Source organism: Nipponia nippon, unplaced genomic scaffold (assembly GCF_047370975.1).
Source record: "Nipponia nippon isolate SJK-2023a ecotype South Korea unplaced genomic scaffold, ASM4737097v1 scaffold_1, whole genome shotgun sequence".
Taxonomy (NCBI): domain Eukaryota; kingdom Metazoa; phylum Chordata; class Aves; order Pelecaniformes; family Threskiornithidae; genus Nipponia; species Nipponia nippon.
The window spans coordinates 111,328,257-111,350,676 of NW_028262290.1; the positions used below are offsets into that span (position 1 = coordinate 111,328,257).

At 38.0% G+C, this 22,420-nt stretch overlaps 1 protein-coding gene across 2 annotated transcripts in view; it reads right to left on the reverse strand.

Annotated features, from left to right (window-relative positions):
- Positions 1–768: 768 nt before the first annotated feature.
- Positions 769–22,420, reverse strand: part of RALA (RAS like proto-oncogene A) — a 29,693-nt gene continuing 8,041 nt past the window's right edge. For both annotated transcript variants that reach the window (XM_087766998.1, XM_087766992.1), the window contains 4 exons: positions 10,344–10,498; positions 9,283–9,491; positions 5,457–5,631; positions 769–2,726 (listed from right to left, as the gene is read on the reverse strand). In XM_087766998.1, coding sequence (XP_087623124.1) covers positions 2,604–2,726; positions 5,457–5,631; positions 9,283–9,491; positions 10,344–10,457 — 621 coding nt within the window. In that variant the 5' untranslated portion in view covers positions 10,458–10,498 and the 3' untranslated portion in view covers positions 769–2,603. The remainder of the gene's footprint in view (positions 2,727–5,456; positions 5,632–9,282; positions 9,492–10,343; positions 10,499–22,420) is intronic.

Consider the following 22,420-nt stretch of genomic DNA (forward strand, 5'->3'; position numbering starts at 1 on the left):
TGGAAGACTGGACTTTATAGTTTGTTACAAATTAAGGCGCCTCTCCGGTCTGCAGTTTTACAATGCAATGCATTTCACAAAAGGTAGCAACAGCGTGTTAGGCTAACTTGGAGGGAAATACCATGGAAGGCTTTGATCCTGCCAATGTAAGAAAGTATCTTCAACTTCTTGGAGGAGAAACAGGGGAGGAAAAGTGCTCTTGGGCACAGAAGCACTGAGCAGATAGATCTAGGAATTTCAGACACAGAAGTAGGCTAAACCAAACACTCCTCTATGGTGCAAATGTATCGGTCAATTTGGAGGACTCTCTCAAGATGTATCCAAATTCCACGTAGACAATTCAAGCTATATTCCCTGCAGGTTGAGGAAGAACGCTTATGTTCTCCCTGAGCGTGCTAAAAGAAAGTTACTTAGAACGCATTTTTGTTTATTATCATTTAAACCTTACGTAGGTTGGTTGATTGTTTTTTAAATCTCACTTTCCATTCTGATGGAAAAAAACACTTCTGGAACAAGCTTACCTCTGACTGTTTTCTGACATTCTTTGTTACAGAAAGTAGAGATAAAGGAGCTCTGGATAAAAGGTAGCACATGCATAGTCTCAGCTTTTACAAAGTGGCTTTTTATCAGACTAATTAGGTTGAATCTACAATTTTGTTCACACACACGAAAGACTTCTGGATTATTTAGGTTTAACTGCTTGACAACTGGCATCAGCTAAAGCAAAGTTTATCAATAATACAGTTATCAATTAACACTGCACAAGGCTTTAAAAAAATGGAAGTTTATTCATCTTTCAATGGCTCAAATAGCAAATAAAAGGACAGGATAAGGCATCAGCCAAGACAAGTTTCACGTGTCCAGTGGCTTCATAACACCTCAGTTCCCAGTATAAAGGGTCCAAAGCAAAGTCACAATGTTAGTGGTTAGACTCCCTGGCTAAATAGACCCAAATGAGTACACAGTAAGATGAAGACTGGCTTATTTGCCATAGTTACATGAGTAACTTTAATTCTGCACTTGGCAGTTTACTAAATGCACATACAAAATTCCTATTGATAAATATTTAACATGACAAATATAACTTCTAAGACTTGAGTCCCTAAAATGTCTGTTAGCATGAAAGTTAAATATTTGTTACCTAGTTTGCTTGAGCACATTTTAAACTGTCAGTTATAGGCTTACACATGTATAAAAAGTATAACAGTTTGTGGAATTGATCTAGCTGGTCTTACCCCAGAGGAGCCAAAAACCCTCAAACATTCTGGCATGTTTTTAGTTAAGATGCAGCATACTAACTGTGCGCTAGTATTCTTGCTGTTCTGAAGCAACCAAGGCAGTATGTTTTGTTTGGGGATTTTGGATGCACATGGTAAATGTTTCTGTATCATAAAGCATGTCTGATTGTTTAATATCAACATTAACTAGAAAACGTAGCTACAATGTTCCTCATTTGAAAATCAACATAAATTAGACTAAACAGTACAAAACCTGCAAAGAGCTTCAGCATAATACACCATGTTCCCCTAGCTGAGTATTAGGAACACAAAAGAAATTAACTGATGACACCAGAATTTCCTGGACAACATCTTAACTCAAAACACATTAGCACTAATCAGCTCCACTCCACCCACCTCCAGGGAGTTAAAACCCAAGGAACATCTAGACAAAAATCTACTCACAAAAGGGAAGTTTCAAGGTATCAGCACATTAAGTTTTAAACAACCACTCCAGGCTTAGATGTGCCATAGGCTTATGATTTCAGTCTTATGTGTATTCTGACCGTTTTTGTTTTAAGATACCGTATTGTTTACCAAGTTACAGATGACAGAATATGCTCTGTATTATTCACAATACCAGAGTATGGCACACATTTAAAGAACAGACACTGCTAGCAGACAGCTAGTTAGCAAAATCATTCATGTAACTGCACTCCCCAGAGAGGGCAGCCTCGCACTGATGCGCAGGGACAGTCTCCATGCAACAAAGTTGAAAACACACCCTTGATTAAGCAACCTGCTATGTTTAGGTTTTAAAATTAAGGCATATTCAAATGTTTCAATGTAAAAGATTACATCACTTCTAGGTTAATCAGGTAATGCAGAACCACATATAATTTTCTCCAACATAACTGTTCGCATATACATTATTCTTTTCTAATTTGCATAACTCCATGGCAAAACAACTGCATACCGCTTTGTTAGGTATCACGTTCACAATTGTAATTTTCAAGGCAACAAAAGACAAGATGAATTGACAATTACCAGTGATAAAAAAGTATGCTTTACAAGAACCCACAAAGTAATACTTCCCCCCTCTGTTCACTATCAAAGAAAAGACTGCCTATGAAACACTACATTCAGAAGAAATGTGAGAAGGTAGGCAATTATGAAATGGACTGAACTTTGCTTCTCTTGAAGCCACATCATTTTTTTTTTCAGTGAATTTGACTTTCAGTGCAGCTCCAATTCATGCTTTTAGTGGTACATTACAATTTCCAACATGTTAGAGTAATTTCAGTCACTTGAGCCTTCAATGGCATGCTTATAAATTATGGTTTTTTATTAGTATGGTCGGGGTAGGAAAGGAATTCAGGGTTTTGATTATAAAATGCAACATCTTTCTCTGATCCTCTTAGCTAGGCTTTTTCTTTTCTTCTTTCCATTCTTTTCTTTGCTGTCTTCCATTTTTCTGGCTCTAATTTCTCTCATTAAATCGAAAAACACCTAAAAAGAGATGTAATAATGTAAATGCAAAACCAGTCACAGAAGTATGAGTTAATTTAAGCTTTCACTGATATCCATTTCAGTTGGTTAGAATACAGTCAATTATATGCAATCAGTTTGAGCAAGCAAATAACAGTCCAACAAGTTTTTCACTGGTTTTGAAGGCCAAGTTGATATGATGCAATTCTGCATCTTTCATGGTACCGTAACGTTCTCCTGTCTTCTGATATTTGCTTATGAATCCTGTCAGACAATTTTCCACAAGGATTGAAACAAGAGTCTCATCATTGGCCAAGATTTTTTAAATGCATTATCTACATCTTACTGAGGAGACTCAAGGAAATCAGTTTATGTTTCGAGTACTTTCAGTGATGAACTGTAAAGGCTGAAAAAGTGCAACATCCAATCTTAGAAACATATTAAGGGAGCAGTAGCATACACTGAACATTTCATGGTCAGTATGTCCCGTGATGCAAGTCTAAACACAAAGTGACCCGGGGGGGTGGGGAATCAGCATTTCCTTTAAAGCAAAGTTAGCAATCAATCAATCATAGAACTACAAACAAGTTTTCAGATCAGGTAATCTCAACTGCCATATTACAATCTCAAAGTACATAAGAACTTAAATTTTCATCAAGTGGTTTAGTAGGAAACAAAAATGACAAAGGTGGAGATACACCAATGACTTGTTTAAGAGATCCTACTGTCAGTTAAGGTTTTTTGATTGGACTGCTTAAAGCTACTTTATTCATTTGAAAAGCAGACCTTGACTTGACTCACAGGAGGCTAGAGCAAATAATCATTTTAATCTTTATAATTTTCTTGTAGCAAATCAGTTGAGCATTTCTAATACTTTTCTCTCTCAGCAGATGTTCTCTAGATCTATGTCAGGGGACTTGATCCATTTCTGTGAAACATGGACTGCACTGTTTCAGAGGGGCTGAAACGCTCCTCTACAGAGCTCAGTAGGTTTCTATTTGCAATGACACTAATTTCACATTGACTGCAGCAAAGACATCAACCTTCATTACATGGGGTTCGAGGAAAACCAATGGAACTAAACATTTCCATCGAGAAATAAGATTGTCTTTAGATTTCTAAATGTGCACTAAGTTACTTGCTTATACTTAAATCTGTGAAAATGGTATGGTGCAACTGTCAACTTGCTTAAGTACTGATTCTGTACTACAGTATTTAGCTGCCTGGGGTACATAACCTTCTGAGAAGATGCTTAGTGGGTCACCTTTACCAACGTGAGTGGAAGCCAACTCTTTTCCCCAACTGAGCAAACCCACTATTCTGGAATTCAGGGAAGCCAGATTTCTTATGGAATAGTAACTTATGTTCACATAACGAAGCTCATAACTTCAGATGCTCTAAGTAACCAAGAATACCTGGCATTTACTAGTGCCAACAAAGCCTCATTTGTGGACTATCAAACCTTAATTCTATATGATACATGCTAATCTGGATCCATAATGCCACCAGCTCCGGAAAGAAACCTGGAGCTCTGTAGTAGCCTACCATGTGTGTGCAAAAGCTCTTGATTAGAGAGCTATTAAATATATATACACATACATACACACACTTTTCTTTCCAGCTGCTAAAGGATGGTGAAGTAGATTACGAAGAGCTGGAAATTTCTACATTACTGTAATAGATGCATGTTAACTGCAATCATGCACCAAAACTAAAAGAGGTACTAGTTTTTATAATAACAAAAAAAAAATCAAAGCTGTATTCAACAGTAAGACTGAGTTCTGTTGCATTTAATTGAATTAATTCTCTCTACAGAACAGCATACAGCTCTTACTGTAGTACTGAACAATCAATTTCTTCAGGAAGACAACTGACAGAAGACAACAGTCAAGTTTAAGTTATTGCAAAACAGAACTCATATTACAGTTGTCATGGTGCAATTGACAACTCATACGTAAGGATTTACATTAGAGAATTTTTCAATGTGTGATCAAGTTTGTCAAAAGCTATGAAAGATTGGCACACTAAACTGAACTACTTATTTCTTTTGCCACACATCTGTTACTCTTGCAGTCTACAAGGCTGAGAGTTATCCTGAATTCTGTATTCCAAGTCCTGTCTTTTAAAGTTATAGCTGAAATACTTTGAACTAATCAATAATTTATCTTCTTGGAGACAAAGATTCTCTGTCTCTTACCTCATGACCTTCTGAACGAGGTTTTATCCCTGAGAACTCATGAGGCACTTCTAGGCTGTTCAAAGCTTAAAAGGGTTCAACCATTCTTCATCAAAGCAACATACAACCAGGCATCTGGTTAGATGAGGGTAGAGAGGGCTCCAATCCCTCCCTTACCTACTTTTTTAAGCTGTTTTATTCTGGCTGAGGATCAGACAGCATTCCTCACTGTTCAGAAGCAGATTGCCTTCTAGTTATAGAAAACGCAGTAAAAAATCTAGGCCAAAATAGCTGTCTCTAGAAATTTTTAATGAAATAAGGTCTTGTACAATGTCTTGTGTAATGACTCCTTGCAGTTTAGGATGGGATAAACTTGTTATGCCTAACATTTTCACTGTTCTACACGAAGTCACCTAGTCACATACTCATCGCAAGGTAAGGGAGAAAAGCATTTGATTCAAATTTCACAAAAAAAAAATTGCTAAAATAATGAACATATAGAGTATGACCCATGGAGAAGAGGTATGAAGTAAAAACTCATGGAGAGATTCTTTGTACAAGAGGCCAGTTATTACCTTGTCAACATTAGCTCGTGTTTTTGCAGAAGTTTCCACATAGTTAACATTCCACTGATCAGCTCTGTTTTTTGCTTCCTCTACAGAAACTTGCCTTTTATCTTCCAAATCTGATTTGTTACCAACTAGCAAAAAAGGAACATTCTCATCTTCTTTTACTCTTAAGATCTGCTCCCTGGAGGAAAAAAAAAAAAAGAAAGGAAAAGAAGAATTAAGCATTGCGTGGAGTACTATTCTTAGAACACAAAAAGAAGAACTCGGACTAAATACTCTTCCATCTTACAGTGAAAACCCACTTATTGCTTTTATGAAGCTTATGTAACAGTAAAATCTTAAACCTCATTATGACATTATACAGAATGAAGACAGAGACAGACAACTAGTCCTCCAGGAAAGAAGGAGGTGAGTCAGTAAGAAACTAAAAGAGTGGAACAGGATTAGTTTAAGTGAGAATTTATATTAATAAAGTCATCCCTTTTACTAAAGGTGTTACTTGAGAGTATTTACCATTGCCTTCATATTAGCATTTGTGATTTCCATTTTTAAGCTACCCAAACTTCAGTTTTGCACTTGATTTTTTTCCCCTAATAAAATGCACGTGCCATTTTTAAAGCTGATAAAATGGTCTACAGCATACCAAGAGAAAAATCTCTTCCTTTCAGGAATCTTTCTGAAGTCAATTATATTCAGTCTCTGCAGAGATCTTCATTCAGTTATAAGCCAGTGTACAGACACAAGTTGTACATGCATCAGATTAAGGACAGACCCTTCTACTGTTTGAACTGCTAGGATGAAGGGTTTAAAGTTGCAAAAAAACCCTCAATATTACAAATGGCTTGGTACATAAGTCTTCAGGACTGAAAAAAAATAACCAACATTTCTTCTAATGGGAAATGCATTAAAAGTACCAGGAAGAACAGTTTTACCAGAAGAGGGATATTGTCTGTTTTGTCTCAGAAAGCAGTATAAAGTTAGTAGTGAAATGTAGCCCTTCATTGTGGAGCAATTTCTGAAAGATTAACAAAAAGCACAGAGAAACAAATTCCTTTTGCTGGCTGAGGTGAAACCTATTGCCAGACTTAAAGTTGAATGGAGAGAAGCTGAAGAGAGTTAATTAATTGATATTCTAAAGGGCCTTGTTTTGGTGTACAGCAGGATCCTCCTGCTGTTGTACAAAGCTCTGAATAGCATGCAGTCTTGTGGAGGAAGTCTACTCACAGGGCTGAGAAACTGCATAGCCCATAAACTTTTTTTAAACCAACAGATATGTATTTGAGGCAGCTTGTAAAACCACATTCATCTCTGAGGTGTAATTAAAGCAACATTCCTCCTCTCCCTCACAAATATCAGTGCAAATGTTTTAACAGGGTCTGCAGCTATCCAAAAAGTAGTTTGAGTAGTCAGTGGATTAGGAAGGGTGGCCAGAAGAAAACTCCTTTGCACAGATACTGCAGTGATGCACTAAGACGTCTGCTAAAAACTAGTAGCTTTCAACACTAATTGTTCAGGCGATGCCAAACAATTTCACCATGCAAAGAGTTAATCTAACAGCAATCCAGATGACAATATTCTCCTTTGAGCCATCTCTGAAGACTGATATCTCCTAAACAAGGAATATCTAATTAATGATACGCCAGCTTGAAACCCAGAACTTAAAAATAACCATTAGAGCCAGACTAATTCTACTCAAAGCAAGATCACGTTTTAGCAAACTGCCTTTCAAATATTTAAAAGTTTAGTCATTGCAGGTCTGCTTTCTATTGAGAAAAAAATTACTTGGAGCAATGGCATTTCAGAGCACACCAGGAACCCCATCGAAGACACTGAATAGCAGTAAACAGCTCTCCTGCTGGAGTTCTGCCATTCCAGCAGAGCAAAATTCCATGGAAACAATCAAACATCCAAAGTATTCTTGTCACTTTCTTTCATATCTGTCTCTTAAGTAGTGTTCCCTCAGACTGCTCAACAATGCCAAAGGTATTTTAACTGTACCTCCCAGAGATATGGGTTACTTGTACACAGAGCAGAAAAAATGTAACTCAGAAAAATTACATTCTAGCATTTAGGCTTCTACAGTTTCAAAGGCACTTTCAGATTCGGATTGGGGAGAGTTTTAAGTTCCTCATCAAAGGGATTTTTTTTTCTTCCATTTTTGCTGTTTCAGCATGCATATTGTCAACACTTACCTTTGCTGGAAAAGTAGGACTTCCTCTAGAACCACAGAGGATCATGTACTTTGAAGCATTAACAGGATTTTAAACAGATTTGAATAGGTAATTTTGCACTCTAGAGGAGCTCAACTGTAATAAATAGTCCTCCAGGATTGACAATACCTAGCATAAGCCTGCAAACCAATCAAGGCCTGCCCCTCCCTCTCTCCCCCTCTCTCAAAATATATAAACACACACATATACAGAGACACAAATAAAAAAAAGAAAAAAGAACACCAGAAGAGGAAAAACTTACTTTCTCCCCTCTCTATACCTCTTCCTCCTTTCTCAGAGATATTAAACATATTCTGATACTTCGTGCTAATTGAGATGAACTGCAACAGCATCTCTGAGAAGCATTATTTCAGGGGGATGCAGATAACTTCCTCCTATATTTGTTTCCTTACTTTTATCTCAAAGGTTGTCTCCTTTCCTATTTCGCTACACCTTGAACTGGTAAAAATTTTTTTCTGGTCTCTTTTTTTTTTTAATACAGCAATGAGTGATTTAAATAAGCTTTATCCCTCAACCAAAATTAAATACCAATAACATACTGCTACCTGTTTAACAGTCTCTTACCATTATAAGGGTTTTAATACGCTGCATGCCTGAAAAGCATCTTAAAATACCCAATCCTGTTAAATCCTTATTACACAAGAAAGATCCAGTCCCAAATTTTGTTTTTACCACATTGCTCCCTATTAGGTAAAATACTGACTTTGATGGGAAGGATGAATGCTATGCAGGACTCTACACCGAACTTTTGTCTTGTAAATTAGAAAAATTACGTCAGTACCTTTTACAGAGAAAAATTCCATTCAAGCAATGAAGGACAGATTTACATCAGGCCTTTACACAAAATGCATAGCTACTACAGAATATTCAAAGATAGTTCTCATTGCCGTTGTTTATACAATCATCCTTAAGAGGTAGAAAGATTTGTTGCTGATACTACGCATTTCACTCTCCCAGAATACAATGCGCATACTTCACATTGCCCAAGACTTTGCAGACAGACATCACCAGATGTGGTGGTTCTGTGCAGTTTTCAACTGCAATCTGGTCACATCATCTTTATAACTATGAAGTATTTTAGCATAAAACAGCTGGACATGCCACAGCTGCCCTTTTGTTCCAGGTGGCGTTTCACAGGTGAAGAGAAACACAACATAATCCTCTATATGAAGCAAGAACTAAAAAAGACAATTCTGGGGAGTGTGTGGTATCACACATACATTACATGCAGCCATACTGTATATAAGCAATTTTTCTCAGATCCATTACTTTGGATAGCAGTATGCCTACTCACAAGCACTGCTGCTTAGCACAAGTGCTGAGCAACGCTGATTTACAAAGGGCAGAAGCCTTCTGAATATTGCTATGTATCTGCTCTGTGGCAATAGCCTTTTTGGAATTCAGAAACACACCAGCGAAGATATCTGAAGTGGTACGGATAGCAAAGGCATGGCTAGGCATCTGTTCCAAACATTATGTGACTACAGTAAGAGCTGTCATGTAATCTGGACTATCATAAGGATATTACAAAACAAAAATAAAAAAAGTCACTTGTAATTATCTCACTGTAATTAGAATAATTACCTTGCCTTGTAACTTACCTGAAGTCTGCAGTCGCTGCAAAGGATTCCAGCTCTGTAATAGAGAAGACACAAAGAAAGCCTTCTCCACTTCGGAAGTAGTTGTCTCTAATTGCAGCATAGTCCTCCTGCCCTGCTGTGTCCAATATATCAATTTGGACTTCTTCCCCATCCAGAACCACCTTTTTCCTGTAGCTGTCTGCTTTGGTGGGCTCATAATCTTCAACAAACTAGGAAAAAAACCTTCATGGTATAAAAATATGCCTGTACAAAGCAAATGCCTCTATTTGCATATAAGGATATGACAAACATCTTATATGGTAACAGTAACAAACATATGGTAACAGTAACTAGTAAGTGAGCATATCTATTTAGGCTATGTGAAGTACTCAAATGATTCATAGTTAAAGCAGGCTCTCCATCAGCCCAAAAAGTTTATGTTTTTTGCTTTCTTCAGCCATTACAAGGAAATTTGAGAGGTAACCACAAAACATCAATGTCTCTGCACTACCCAAGCCTCTGCTTCTGGTCAAGCACAATATCTGGCTGCGTTCCATTATGCTATCAGGCAGTCCTGACTTTGAATATATTTAGTGTCAATTTTTAAAGAACACTAAAGCCGTGACTTCTGCCTTTTAATCAAAAAGAATGACTTTCACTGGAAAAAGTAAGAGTGAAACAAGAAACAGGTTTTCTTTCCTCTCTTCAACAGCAGCATAAAAAACATGGAAAAAATTGGTCATCATTTCAGGCATCATGCAACTCACCTAAGCAAAGAAGCTTTGAGCTATAACACCTACATAAGTTGTAATAGGTCTAATGAACAATGACAAAAGATGCTGATAATATGACAGAGCATCTAATTGCTTAGAAGTCTGAAAAAATGCCAAATTATACCTTCACAGGTATCTCTGGAGGGTAAATCACTAGTCTCAAAAAATGTTTTTGCTCAATTTAATCGCCAACTTTCACACTACATCATATACATTTAGATCCTTTCAGAAAGTAACTGTACTAATGAATGCTTAAATAACACTGTGTAGCAGACATCTCCCGAAATAATTCTTAGTGCAGATTCTTACCTCATCATACATAAACTGTAGTGTTAAAGCAGATTTTCCTACACCACCGCTTCCCACCATGATGACTTTGTGTAAAGCCAATGAATTCTGTCCTTTAGGCTTATTTGCTGCCATCTTTGGATTGCAGAAAATTCACAGGTGTAAAATGAAAAAATCTAGAAGAAAAATATTGCTTCATTAGTTTGCTTCTCCTTCTCCCACATGCACTGTTTAAAGTGGATTTGTTTTAAATCCCTACATATCTAAGGACTTAATTTCAGTTCTGCTGTCTTCAGTGAAAGCTATCTGCTCTTTCACTGGAAGCCATTCCACAAATTATACCAAGCTCATCTTTTTTGGAGCATGAGCAAAGAAAGCCTTCACCATTTGGAAAGGGCACAAGTGACTTCACAGCATCCAAGAGCAGTTAAGGGAAAAGATTTACATTTTGGTATGTAGTGCTTTCTTTTAGAGACACAGTATTTGTCAAGAATTCTTGTTAGTTTGCTAAGCAAGACTTGAAAAAGGAAGCCTCAGTGAGTCAACACCACACAAGAAAACATGAGATATGACAGCTGTAGGGGAAAGAAAACAGACATTTGAAGGAATTTCCAGCTTAAATAGCAAGCACCAAGATGCAGCACCAGCAGCAAGAATTAGCTGGTGTACTTTTTCAGAGAAAAACAAGCAAATGTGTCACTTAAAACCTAAAAATACCCAGTTTCAGTAAGTCAATCAAGAACTGAAAGAATAATCTAGTTTACGCAGAGTGGAAAGATTCAACTTGCCTTCCTAGGCTACAAATGCCATTATTCTGTATATTTGGAATAGTTGTCTCAGTCCCACAACTGCTTGCTCAACACAAATCTCTGCACCTTGCCAATACCAGAGGGCTCTATGACAGTTAATTCACATACAGGCTAATCTGCGTTTGCACACGTACAAAGTAACAATACCATTAGTTGTTATTTTTTTTTTAAATCATGTTACAGTTTTAGCAGATCTCCAACTACTATCTTCCCACAGCTTCGTTTCATTCACTACCTATCCCAACAGTAATATTACAGTATTTGTTATACGAAGACAGAATATTTTGTCTGCTTGGACAGTTCTTAAGACATGGGAGTCACTGCGCAGTGACAGAATGTATCCTCCTCCAGAGATTTAAGGTCCAAACAAGCTCTGATGTCCGAAAAACACAATGACATCTACATTACAGACGATGTAAACACAAGAGACATCTATAGTAGCAACTAAGAACCAAATGTAACTTAGATGTTGTTAATTATAAAGTTCAAAAAGAGTATATTCACATGGCAGCACAGAACTATCAGATAATAATACAGCGTAGTAACAAGACACCATTACCTCATTACTTTTACCCATCATGATCATTTGACAATCTCTCACTAAAATTACGTTCTCCTGCATAATGAATCAACTTTGTGCGCTGCTTAATCAGAATGTGAAGCATGACATTTTTATTAGAACTTACATCAAAATCCCTAGTTGAGGAGATGCACTAAGGTTTTGTTAGCAGTCAGGCAGTTAAGTGTAAAAGCATGCTGACTGAAGCTTCATTAGAGATTAAGCCAATCCCTCCTGGAATTAAAAAAATAAGTAAATAAAAAGGTGTCACGGCTTTGGCTGCGATAGAGTTAATTTTCTTCAGAATAGCTGGTATACTGCCATGTTTTGGATTTGTGATGAAAACAGTGGTGATAACACACAGATGTTTTAGCTATTGCTGGACAGTGCTTACACAGTGTCAAGGCCTTTTCTGGTTCTCACACTGCCCTGCCAGCGACTAGGCTGGGGGTGGGCAAGCAGATGGAAGGGACATGGCTGGGAGAGCTGACCAAAGGGATATCCCATGCCATAACTTAGCAATAAAAGCTGGCAGGGAAGCTTGCCAGGGCTGCCGTTGCTTAGCAGACTGGCTGGGCATTGGTCACCTAGTGGCAAGCAATTTTTTTGTTGTTGTTTTTTTGGGTTTTTTTTTGGTTTGTTGTCTTTTTTTAAAAACTTATTAACTTGTCATTATCTCAACCTATGAGTTTTCTTACTTTTACCCTTCTGATTCTCTCCCCCATCCCACTGGCGGGCGTGAAGTGAACAAGCAGCTGTGTGGTGCTTAGCTGCCTACCAAGGTTAACCCACAGCCTATGTGAAAAACTCTCCGCATCACATCAGTACCACTACCCATTCTACTATCAAAGAATTCTGAAAATTGAAAATTAAGTCACTTAAATTGTTTTCATCAGAAAGATTATCTATGTGAAATAAGCATGACTAAGCTGCTGTACTAATTATAGAGATATAGCAGAAAAACATAACTAATATTATGGTACAAGCTCTTTTAAAAAGGAGATGGATGAGAAGAAACAACATTTCAGTTTTGGCCATCATGGCTTAAAAAGAATCATTGCTTTCTTTTTACTCAAGAGGGAGTACGAGAACATGAAAATAGCTCCAAGCCATGTGTACATTTTCAACCTACTACATTGCATTTTGAACTACTCCACATTGTTTTGCCTCTACATTTTTCTCTTAAAAGGAAAAACGTATCCTGAAAGTCATGCTTACTTGTTTTTAGTAGGTATTTCAGATGAATAATATAAAGAAAATTCCTCTGAATTCCAGTCACCAACTGACAGCACCCCAGTTTGCTAAGTTTAGATTACAATACACACTCTCAAAAGCACAGAAACTGAAGCACTAGTGTACCTGGATATGGCCTATAATAACCTTACTAAGCAGCAAAACAGACTATTCTTCTATAAGCACTTCAATACTGGAAGAAGTCCAAATGAATTCAGCAGGACCTCTGACAGCTGAGTTTGTGCAAAATCGATACTACAATCGGTGAAAAAAAACAAATACACAATAGTAATGTTTCACTGTAATATTTGTTGTAAATTAACCTACAGTCTTCAAGTAGATTGAGCGACGTGAATATTCATATTTTACTAGAAGTTGCAATTCAACAAGTAGCATCCCAGTGTCACAAGGAGAAGCTGCCACTTCTTGTACTTTGTGCAACAGCTGACACATACTTGAAAAGCCAAAACAACCGTGTGCAGCCAATGAGACCCTTATAAATAATCAAGTTAGTGACGATGCTCCTTTTCACTGAAAATTCTTTAACCAGAAAGATTTTATAGCAGCCAATCATTTTCAGAAGCCTTGGTAACATCCTTTCAAAGAAGCATAAGAGATTGAGTCAAAGAAAGAAACTCGGAATTAAAAAAACCTGACCCAACCAGTCAAAGCAGTATCCTGGGTCATCAAGTCATCAATAACTATCAGTGAACAACATTCCAGTAAGATACTGAAGACAGCAAAACTTCATGCTACCACAGACTTCAAATCTTAACGATAAGCTTGTCATAACTACTCTGCCACATTTTGTAGTGGGAGGAGGCTCGGGGAGGTCAGTTTGCTCTCAAGTTCCTCACAATCCAATAAAGATACAATGCTGGCAAAATCCAGGCCTGCTGAACGGCAGGCGATGTGAAAATAGAGAAGTAAGTTACAAACAAAGCTGACACTGTGCAAATGACCCTCAATCCAGTCAGACGGCTTCAAAGCAAGTATTCTGCCAGAGAGGAGAAAGACCTTGAAAGTGGTAAGTTTGAAGCTACTGCTACATACCTCTACCTGTTTCAGTCTGCTTTCAAAAGCAAAGAGGAACATAGATTCCAATTTTAACAGTAAAGCACCTGAGATGGTTTCATGCAAAGTAAGTTTTTCTACCCTTAATTTATATAGCCTGACTTATTTTCATAAGAAGTATTAATTTGGGTCATATCTAGTTTCTGAATTGTCCTACTTTATAATAAAACTGAGAGACTGTGGCAAGAACCCTGTTGCATGAAGCTCAAAAAAAAAAGCATACTTTCACATTATGTGTACTGTGGTTAATTTTTTTTTAATCTTCACAGTGCAAAATTGTTTGGGGGTCAGAAGATAAACACAGGCTTGTCCTGCAGTAGAATCCTACGTCACCCTACGGCAGAGAGAGGTTCACACAGAGCCAAGCAGGGTGTTGTCAATATCTGTATTATCCATCTATACAGGTCAGCTTTTTACCACACCCTTTGGTAATCCCCATTGCAGCAATACAGCTGATGACATGTATGAAAGTTTATTTTTGAACAGTTCTTTGTGTAGTCCAACAAGTTGGAAGGGAAGTGAAAGCTTAACTGGCTCAACAACGTACTGCCATACCTACACTCAGGGGGCAGGAGCATTATCTAACCACCACGCTATGGATCACTCCTCACCTCCACTGCAGATAAATTCCTAGGAAACTGCCCTTTTCCAACATGCTTGAGCAGATAAGGGCACAAACAAATGAATCTCAGTGGCTGCTCTGACAGAGTAAGCAGTTCTCAAAGCTCCTACAGCTGCTTATTGCCTGTTTGCAGATAACCACCCCCACGATTCTGTGTTCCATTCACCAGCAAGCTTCCAGTTGGAGCCAGGATCGTTTTGTAGAGCCAGGTTAGGGACCTATTAGATTAAATCAGAACTGCAGGAGTAGGAATTCTAATTCATCTTAGCATCAGCAATGGCATCTTGTCCAACAGTCTAGAAATCTAGTCAGGGGAAAGAAGAGTAGGTAGCTAAATAACTTTTAAGATCATCCTACATGATTAAGATGATGTAGCAACAGGAACTTGTAGCTGGAGTTGTAGAACTGTTGCCTGTCTTGAGGGACTGGCTTCTTTCTACCTATATCAAATACTAACTTCTCCAGAGTTTCACACCTTACACAGCAGGTCCTCCGTGTAAGAAATACAATGTTGTCTGTAGTCCCCCATGGATTTAAAGACAACATTCAGCTCCACCTAGCACAGGAGTGAGCCAGAGAGTGTTCCTGCAATGGGACTTGGACAAGGTAAGCATCACGTTAACTTCTGTATAAAGTCTTGGAGCAGGGTGGTTATCCAGATCCACAAGAGTGGGTAATATGATCAGGTGCCAGCAATAAAAGAGGATTTCATCTCCAGGGACAATGTTTTCAGGGAAGATATCTTTGCAAATACATAGTAAGGATGAAGAAAAAAAAAAAAGTAGGAATCTTTGATCTCCCTACTACATTAGTTTTTAGTTTGTGCTCCCATCTACCTCTTCAGGCCAATAAATTGAGATGTAAAAATATGCTTATGGGTGAGAAAACCTTATGCTTTTTATCCCCTCATTCATCTTGCTCATTTGATCAAATTCAGAAGACTCCTCTTAAGTAGTCCTGTTTCTCAGATTACTTTTTCTTATAGAATAACTTGCTCCAAAACAATTAATTGAAGCATGCTTCCTTACATATCTGTGCCATTTGTCCTCTACATCCCTCCTCAATGCAATAATCCCAACATTCATACACTAAAAGGGAGCAAAAAAGTGGCCAACAGAGAAGCTGTATACCAGCCGAAACAGAACAACAGACATCCCGCTCAGATTGCTTCCTTTGCTTCACAGGGAATACTGGTACAGATTTCTCCCTCTTTAGCCAGCAACACATATTCAGGAAACTTACGGGAACAATCATATCCAAGACACCTAATCCTCTGTCAAAATGTACCCAAAACTGGCCAAAAAGCTGAAAATTAACAAAAAACAGAGCATATGATCAGACTCGTTTTCTTAGCGAATGCGACTAAAAGGGGTCAAGAAGCTACTCTGTCCATTTTGATCCCCTGGAGTCTAGTAAATGCAATGTCAATGAGAGCAGACCAGGGAAGGAGAAGCATTACACCGAAGTCACATCATTACAGGCACAAATTCAGCTGGCATCTTCTGCAGTGCTATACATAAAGCTGAATGCAGGCTTTGTGAAAATGCAGTTGTCCTTAACAGGAGGACTTTGATTTGCTGCAGGCATTTGTTTGAAGGGGACTAGTTAAACATAGCTTTGTGTTTAAAGATAGTTGGTGCAGTTAGTATAGTAGATTCTAGTTAATAAGTAGAGATAGTAGTGCCTTTCTTCAATTACAAAACAATTTCTTATATTGTTATTTTTATAGCCTTCATAAAACTATGACATCAAAACTTAATTCCAGTTGTTTTGTTTCTTTTCCTTCAAGAGAAGATTACATAAAGATTTGCAAGACTGTCACACATTAACCTCATTACCCACACTCTTACGACGAGTAACTTTCTTCCCTGAAGACTGTTTTATACAATGAGCATCAATTACAACCAGTAGCTCATACATCATGGCACCTGCTTTTACTCTGTTTTTTAACTGAGTTAGAATTTGATACGTTTGAAGGAACAGGAATAATTTAATTGAAATGAGCTACCTCCACAATATTAAGAACTACAGTTAGTATGCTTTGACCAGAATACTTGCAGAAAGGCAAAATATTGTATCAATCACTTACTGAATAATTAAAGAAAATTTAGTAACGGAGACTCATGTTCTTCTAAACAAATAACTTGATCGGTTTTTAATTTAATACCTCCACTACCTGTACTTTACACTTAGTATAAAGTATCACCTCCAGAAACATTAGCTACAACTTTTTATCTCATTCTGAAGTGAAAATTTATAGTAATTACTTAACAGTAACCCCATCTTCTAAAGTGAGTTTGAATATTCTCCAAAGTTTCTTAATACCCACAAAGTGATTCACAAATCTGTTGCCTCGCATGACCTACAAATTACTAGTTCAGCTTTCTGAGAAAAAGCACAGAATCAAGAATTTTAGAAAGTGTCAACATATGTCACATCCCCAGGGACCATTAAACAATATAATCTTATCTGTTATTGAAAGATTACAATTTCATCCAGTTACTTCATTGTTTATTGAGTCCAGTAGTTTCAGTTTGGTTAACAGCAGCAAAATTATGCTCGAGCATGTATTGCTTGAAAATGATCAGCACAGACTAGCATACTAGATGCAAAATATCTGGAAGATATCTCAGGAATGACTCAGATATTCCTGCAACAAAAATGTTCCTGGAAATGGAGGGAGGCAACTGCAGGCAAGCAGAGCCTAACCCTCCCAACAGCTGCTTCCAATTACAATATTCAAACTAGATCAGCAGAAACACCCCATGACCCAGAAATAGATAGGATACATGAGGACATAGGATGGGATACATGATGCCAGCTGTTTTAAGAACTGGAGAGTAAGGAAGTTTTTTTAGGTTAGATCAGCATTATTGTAATAAGCATCATTCCATGTATCGAGTTTGGTGTTTTTATTACAGTTTAAACACGCAACATCTGTCAAGCTCTGCACAAAGTAACATCAGTATTTTATTAAGGTAGAACAAATATTTGAAATAGTAAATAATCACTATAAATTCTAAGTAGTCGCCTAAAGAAAGCAGAAGCCGAACTGAAATATTCGAACGTATCTTAGAAATGACTCATCTCATTATACAATGAAACAGGCTGCCTGAACCTCAACCTCAGAACAAGTTAGAAACGCTTTCACAATAAGTCCTTTCCTTTCTCCTGAAAATAGTCCTTTGACATAAACCTGTTTAACTGGGAATTAGGATTCATAGCTTCCCATGACTTTAACAAGCCATTAAGCCACATTCAAGGTTTGGTAAGAACCCTTCTTTACAAAGCTTTCTAGTACACACCATAAAAGGTGCTTGTCTCTCCCACACCCACAAAACAAGTTTACTAAGGTGACTACACATCTGCTAAGAAAAGTAAAGGGTAGAAAACTGACTTTTCTCTCTCTCAGCAGCAGCAAATCTCCTCAGGCAAAAGACCTACATTTACCAGCTTCTTGCGACAGGTACTTCGAACTGTAACCGTATCCAGGCACTGAAACTGGAAGAGTCAACCAGTGAACTTTTCAATAAGTAACTGAGGCCCCATCCATCCTATAAATTACATCATGCTGCTATAAGGAACAGTGGCCCCCACAAGCCCACAGCTCTGTGCTCTTAAGACATCATCACAAGAACCGAGATCCCTCCAACAAGAAGTCAGTAAACCACTAGCAAAGAGTAAATAAGTTCACAGCCTTCTGGCAGTCTCCCAGAGGCTCCACAGGGCCTTAGTGCCAGCTTCTGGGCATAGCCATGAACTACGCAGCAGCTTCTGATGTGAGAATAGACATGTATTCCATATGTTTTAAGTCATCTTTTCAGCATATTGTTACCAAAAAGCCTCTTTGGCATCCTGCAAGACGACTTCTGGGGAGGCACTTCCATAAAGAAATTTCTTGAAACCCATATGGAACAGCACAAGAAAACCCTGACAAACTGAACAGCAGAAATAGTCTGGAACAAAATCAAAGTCTTAATATTTTAAACCTTGCAATGTACTGAAAAGAAAATGAAGCAGCTACATTATTGTCCACAAAGAGCTGACAAAACACGCAACACTTGAGCCCAACTGGGTGTATCTTCAAGGCTGACAGAAACTGAACCTGCCACAGTCTGACTGATATTCCCATATCCTTCCTTCCAATAGGCACTGCTGTTTCCAACAGGTAGGTGACAAAGCAGTTCAGAAGTTGCTCTAGACAAAAACTAACCTATACTTGGTTAGTTTTTGGACAGATTAGCTACCTAAACAAGCTTGCTGGCACAAAAGGTAGACCAGAAAAACACATAGCTGAGCATGGGGAAAGCTGAACTGCAGCACCTCCAGCCCATAAACACTGTGAAAAAACAATGCAAGTGTTGTAAGGTTCCTCAACTGCAGTTTGGCATCAGTTTAAGATTCCTTGCTTTTTAGAAGTTACGTGATGGCTATTATGGAACATTTGGAAGAGTTCTACATACTTGCAATGGTTTATCTGGATTGATGCAGAGATCAGTGGGAAAAGAAGCAAACTCAAGCACAGCACCTAGGTTAACACAAGCAGCAAGCTTGTTTTCATAGTTCAGTTGACTGAAGTTACACTGTGAAGTAATTTTGGTAACGTACACACTTACATGAGAGTCTAGAATACTGTTTCTGCTTCATCGAGTTCACCACGTGGCTGGTGCCCTATCTCAGTCTATTCTAATCGCTGAGGCAACTCAGCTTTCTGAGGTTGACGGTGTTGAAGTGTTGCTTTAACACAAAGCATAAGAGTCATGTCTTCTTTTAGATTAAGTTTCTAAACACAGAGGTCTGTAATCTAGAATATTAACAAAAGGTATTCATTTTGTATTGATTTAATATTATATACTATGAGGAGAAATTAACAGAACAAACCATTACATGTCACTAGTCTGTCAAAGCTATCCACGCTACAGACTTGCATGGATTCAGAGGCAAGACAGACAAACCGGTACTATGGTACTACAGCCGATTTTCTAGCACAAGCAAAACTGAGGAGGAATGAAAGGCTGAGACAGAAGAGGGAGGCATCTGCAGAAGAGGCTCCCATACCAAATACCCACCATCAAGTCTCCTGACAAAAGTCAAGTTACATTCATGGGAGATGCTATGTAAAGCAGCTGCTACTACTGAATTTTATTCAGCATTTGATATACAAGACACTTTTTCTCCCCTTCATAAAATATAAGGGGCAAGGCATAGCCTACAAGGATGAATTTTAGTAACACAGGATCAACAACTTGGGGTCTTAAGTTAGTGCTATTCAACTAAGGACTGAGGGAAGCACTTCAAGGACACATTTAAGCTAGTGTCACCTAAGACATACTAGCTATAGCCATTTTCACCCTGTGCTTCAAGTGCAAGAAAGCACATTTGGAAGTTAACTTTTGACTGACAAGCCAGGCATCACTCACATCTGCACAGAGCTGCTGCTTCCAGCTATTCTGGAAAGCAACAAAAATGGAGTTCCCTCGAAGGCACTATGCCAGAGCTTGCAGCATGACCCTCAACAGTTCACTTTTAAAAGCAGTTCAAGAGCTCTCCTCTCAAACAGTTGCTCACAGCATATTCAGTATCATAAAACCAGCTTTTTTTGTCAAACACACTTCAAAAGAAATCTCAACCACATCATTGTGTCCTTTTTGCCCCTGCATACTTACACTCAACATTTACTAAAGAAATTTAAGGAAGATTTAAATGTAAGCATTTTGACTTGGCTTGATGAAGTAAATTCTTTAAACAAAGTCTGAAGAAGGCTTCCAAAAGGCATACTTGAAAAATATAGGTTTGCCAGAACAAGTCCATAAATCAAGTTTTCCTCTAACACAAGTATCTCATTAGTTGTTAACAACCCTATACTCTTCCTTTAGTTAGAAGTTCAGAATGTCAGATGTGCATTTTCTAGAAAAAGCAGATATCCATACGGTCATTTTTACAGCCAGAAAGCATGACTTATGATCCACACTCACTAAAGCCAAAACTCCACCCAAATAGTTTCGCTGCTCTATAGGCAGGGAAATTAACTTGTGACAGAGGAATCTAGAAACAATTGGTATCTGCAAAGCAAAAACCAGTTCCCGCTAGCCTCATGGCAGGCTGCACTCAGCACTTAAGGAATCTATAGGAGGGATGCCATCCACGTATTCTGGTTGGTAGAAGCAGCCTTGTTGTGTTGCAGGCATCTTGCTGCACAGTGAGACAAGTTCTGATGTTGATAGATCAGGGAGTTTATCCTGCTCAAAACAACTTCTTTTGCCTCGTTAGCCAGTCATATAGTATTATGGTGAAAACTCACATGAACACCCCTAAATTCTTTCAAGGTACTAGCACAGACAGAATGAACACAGAAGCCTTGTTTGAATAACACTCCTATGAAATTCTTGACATAGAAAAAGTTTAAGCTTTCAAATAAAGCATTTTCGAGGCAGGCACTGCCTTCTTCCAAGTGGTTAGTGCCTAGCTGGATGAAGTTTCAACAAAAGCGGAGTAGGAACACCAGAATACAGTATCCTTCACATTTTATTAATTGGCTTCTTGCAATGAAGGATACAGGGAATAAGTGCTCCAGCAGGTGTAAGCACATTTATATCAAAGGCCACAGCACAAATAGTGCAAACACACAGGACTGAACACAGGTCATTAGCAAGAGACATCAAGAAGGAGGTACCACCAAATTCTCCGTCCTCTCTTCACAAATACAGGCAAGCATTCTCTCTCCCCACAGGCAGGCTGCATCAACACACCAGCCAAATGGAATCTAATCAAACAGGAGCAAGTTGGATTTTGCATTTCAAAAAATTCCTTTTCTTCCTCTAAGGAATCATCCAGCTGTAGCAAATAAATTTCATTAGTGAAATCTGACTTGGCAAAGTAAGTTACTTCATTTATTTTATGACTTTGCCATCTGTTTTACCACCCAAATACAAATGCGTAAGTACTCCTTTGTAGCATTATTGTAAAAGCGTTCCTTTTGTAGTCATATTTTGTTCCGGTAACTTCTCCTCCTGTTTACATTCTATGCAGTACAAATTGCTCCTCCTAAAATCCTAATCATTTTTCTGTTTTATTCAGGGGAAGAGGATTTCATATGCATGACTCACTGAATGAGACTGATTTGCAAATACACAAAGGCTTGTAATTAACCTTTTGAGCAGGTGATTCAAGGACAAAAGTGGTTACAGACCTGACTGTTGCATGGTAATACAGCGTTCATGAGGTTGTAACACTGTTTAGTCAGATCCCTCCCCATTTTTAGATGCTGTTTATTGTAGAACTATTAGATCTATGATTTGAAAAATTGGTAGAGTCAATCTAGTAGACCTAAAAGACCAAATCAGGCAATTGTCTTCTGCAAGGTGGTTTTGATCTTGCCATGCTTAAAATACTGATCAGACTTTTCTTGCAGTACCACAGAAGACATTTCCAAGTTAAATGTTCTCAAATTGTAAAGTAGTAAGTTTTAAAAATTGCTTTTTGTTCCTATTTGAATTCTTAAAGCTCTTCCGCAATGTTGTGCATTATCATGTGCATGAGAACTGTTAAATGTCTTACAAGAATGTAAGTGTGTAAGTTCTAAGTTTTAACACAACAAACTATCTAAAAAATGTTCTTTATACAGCAATGTATGTGAAAATCATAGATCAATTTCTGAACACAGAAGCAAGTATAACGTTCATTTTAGACTATCTGGGTAACCAAGTGAGGTAGCTATCAAAAACTACTGATACACGACCTAAAAATTAGTTTTGTAAGCACATGCCAAAGGCAAGGAGTCTTGGAAAAGGCACCATTAAGG